General features: G+C 36.0%; 1 protein-coding gene across 1 annotated transcript; it reads left to right on the forward strand.

The window, feature by feature from the left end:
- Positions 1 to 2,657: 2,657 nt before the first annotated feature.
- LOC103610810 (vomeronasal type-1 receptor 1-like) lies at positions 2,658 to 3,623 on the forward strand. Its single transcript, XM_008594896.1, has one exon. It carries the CDS (start codon positions 2,712 to 2,714, stop codon positions 3,621 to 3,623), a length of 912 nt encoding a protein of 303 aa, XP_008593118.1. The 5' UTR covers positions 2,658 to 2,711.
- Positions 3,624 to 3,909: the final 286 nt, after the last annotated feature.

Below are 3,909 nucleotides of genomic sequence, written 5' to 3' on the forward strand. Positions count from 1 at the left end.
GGTTTGGACTATATGTAGCAATGATTATGAAAATACTACCCAATATTTTTACTTAGGAGATCTGACATTCTTTATATTTTAGATCCAGCATGCTATTTAGCTCTAATTATGAGCTCAAAATTTACCTCTATTTTATTTTATTTATTTTAGCTTTAGTTTTTTGCTTTGGTTTTTAAAAAGTTTTATTTTTCTTTACCTCTATTTTATTTAAATAGTGGCACTAATATTTTATTTATTTATTTTGCTTTTGTTTCTTTTCTTTTTTCTCTCTCTCTTTGTTCTTAATTTGGTACTAATATTTTAATACCATGTAATACATAAATAGTTTTCCAATAAATTTTAAATTTGTATTCATCAGGAAAATAATATGTACATATATGTGTATACGATTTGTTGTAGCTGCTTCCTGTTCTGTGCCAGAAACTTGTCTATTTTTTTTTTTCCTTTTTGTCTTTTTTTACTGACTGGTAACGGGATCGCAACCCTCGGTGTTGCACCCACACCGCGCTCAGCCAGTTAGCGGGAACCGGTCTCCACATGGGATCCAAACCCTCGGCAGGAGCGCTGCCACACTCCCAAGTGGCGCACTCTCCAGTGCGCCACCGGGCCGGCCCCGAAACTTGTCTATTTTTTCATTTTCAGCCTAAAGCATTTAGTACCCATTGTCTTCATTTCATTTTACTTCTTACTTATTTTTGTAATTTTGATATTTTATAATCAATTGGGAAATGTTAGGAATGTTACCATTTAGATTAGAATTACTTTAAATAAAATATTTTGTAAAAATGTGTTTACGTATACTATCTTGGGCTATAGTTAGAGCTAATATTTATTTCTGATGTTCATATTTCTATAGAGTTTTAAAATTTGCTTCAATTTTCTTCAAAATTATCTGATTTTAGGGTTATTTTTACCAAATTTTATTTAATAGGCTTGTTTTTTTAAAAAATGTATAAATACCAGTGGATTTGGCCAATACATGATTTGGAAGGGACATCAGGGTATTTTTGCAGAAACTTTTGCCTTGTATATATACCCCTTAGATTTTTAAAGATTGAAATGTTTATTGTAAAAAATGGCAATTCACATAGGTTTGTAAGAAATAATATAGACAGATTCCATGTAAATTATACTCAATTCCCCCTGTGGTAACATTTTGCAAGGCTATATTATAATATCAAAACAAGAATATTACCATTGGTAACTATTGTTATTAGCTTCTTCTAGATACACTCAGGTGTGTGTGTATGTTTATCCCCCTTGGTTTTAAAGCCACATGAAGGATTTTTCTTTGAATTGGCCATCAGCTCGACACAATCATTCACACTTCTTATCTCATTTTACTTTTGATTTTATGAATTTTAAAATTTCATTTTGACATAACAGTATTTAAACATTAAATAAAATACTTATACAAAGTCAAAACTATAACTCAAGGAAATTCCATAAATTGTTATTACTGTCTTTTTAACCTGTCAAATTCTCTGTCCTTATTCTTATACTCTTTTACTTGCCTAAAAACCATAGCAGATTTTGTATGCTATTTTGGATCATAGTTTTTCAACTAAGAATATACCATGGAGAAAATTCTATAGAGTAAGTTCTGCTATAATGCAAGATATGTGTTCCTGAAAACCATCAAGCTGTGCAAAATCCAATAAAAAATCACATGGCTTATTAGGACATTCAAAAATGTCATTAGTGAGACATAGTAAAAGTAGCTAGAAGCCTACTAAATATGGTAGCACAGTTCTACGCATGTTAAAAGTTTGAGCAACACCTAAGTAGTATACAAAATATGGCACTTTATCTTAAAAAGCCTGAAGTTTGCTTGTGGAAGTAGATGTTGGAAAGGTTGCAGCTTGTGAATTAATGTGAAATGGTGACCCCTGACATCTACACCCAGCCTGGCAATGACGAAGCCACCGCTGGAAGCCCCCCACTCTTCTCTGCAGGAATGGGGGGAGTGCCACAGGCCTCAATCCTGCTCCTCCTTCTTCCATCACATTTCCTTCCCCTTTGCCCTCTCCTCCTCTCTCCCAACTGCTCTACAACAACATCATAGAATGTAAAAAAATATGTAAAATTAAATTTAAAAAAATTTTTTTAAATGTAAAATGGTGAAAGGAGGTGACCTAAAGTCAGATGGAAGGTTGTATTACCAGATGTGAATGAGTTTGGTTCATACCACATGGTGAACTGGGTAGCTGGTAGATATTTGAGTTTTTGCTTGTGTGTGTTTTTATATTCCAACATATTTCAGCTGGGTGCAGTTTACTACATTCATCTGGTTTTTCTTGCAGATGAAACACCCATAAGCAAACACAGAATTTGCTTCATGCTCAAAATGTTTCCTAATTTCTCAATCATATTGTGAAAACTTCTGAAACAATACCGATTGGGTCAGTATACAGACTCATCTCTATAGCTGGAGAGATCTTTTGTGCAGTTGTGCTCTCATTCATTTACCCAGACTTTTCTAGCTAGACACTGAGGTTATTTCCAATGCAGTTCTTCAGTGAATTGCCTTTGCACAAATAAGCATTAAATGCTCATGCCTTCTTAACATGAAAAAATATGATTAGGATCAATTAGGATGAATTAGCACATAAAAGTACTCTCTATAGTGATGGTAAGACATTTATTTTGGCTTTTTTTCTATTGATTCTTCAGACTTCAATCAAAGTCAACACCCCTTAGGTACTGATGAAATGGATGCTGGAAAATTGGAATTGGGGATCATCTTCCTCATTCAGACTGGAGTTGGGATCCTTGGGAATTCTTCCCTCCTTTGTCTTTACAACTTCTCTCTGCTCACTGGATACAAGTGGAGACCCACAGATGTAATTCTTAGCCAACTCGTCCTAGCCAACTCCTTGGTCCTTTTCTCCAAAGGGATCCCTCAAACAATGGCAGCTTTTGGATTGAAAAATTTCCTAAATAGTGCTGGATGTAAAGTTGTTTTTTATTATTACAGAGTGGGCACAGGTGTTTCCTTTAGTAATATTTGCCTTCTAAATGGCTTCCAGGCCATTATGCTTAACCCAAGTATATGCAGGCGGATGGAGCACAAGATTAGATCCCCAAAGTTCATTGGCTTCTGCTGTTCCCTCTGCTGGGTCCTGCAACTCTTGATAAATTCATGCGTACCTATCTTAGTGAATAGATCACTGAATAGCGAAAACTTTACTGTGAAGAAAAGTCACGGATACTGTTCCTGGATAATGCCAGAGAAATTTAGCTCACTATATACAGTAATATATTTTTCCCCTGGCTTTGTGACTTTGGGCTTCATGATCTGGGCCAGTGGCTCCATGGTCATTTTCTTGCACAAGCACAAGCAGAGAGTCCAGTACATTCACAGCAATAGCCTTTCCAAGCCCAGACGTTCTTATGAGGCCAGAGCCACATACACCATCCTAATCCTGACGAGCTCATTTTTTACCTTTAATTCAATCTATACCATTTTGACTGTTTGGATGACTCTGGTTGCAAATCCAGGCCAGTGGATGGTGAATAGCTCTGTGCTGGTGGCATCCTGTTTCCCAACATTCAGCCCCTTTTTGCTCATTGTCAATGACAGCAGAGTTTTTAAGTTCTGCTTTGCTTGCAGGGCAAGGTGAAATTGTTTTCCTAATGTAGTTAAGGTGCTATGAGTTCATTTTCCACCTGGCATGCAGTCAATTCATTTCAACTTTTTAAACTTTTGGTTTTCTATTACATGCTAGGAATTTGTGATGCTGTGGCCAATAATGCCAGTAATGTCTCTGACCACATGGATCTCATAGTAGAGCTAAAAATGAACATTGTGTCCTTAATAATAAAAGGCTCATTCAGGTCTCAATTCTCTCTGGATCCCTCCTGCTCCAGGCACTGAGTCATAGCTATACAATACAGCAAGTCCTGCTC

Source organism: Galeopterus variegatus, unplaced genomic scaffold (genome assembly GCF_000696425.1).
Source record: "Galeopterus variegatus unplaced genomic scaffold, G_variegatus-3.0.2 Scaffold11828, whole genome shotgun sequence".
Taxonomy (NCBI): domain Eukaryota; kingdom Metazoa; phylum Chordata; class Mammalia; order Dermoptera; family Cynocephalidae; genus Galeopterus; species Galeopterus variegatus.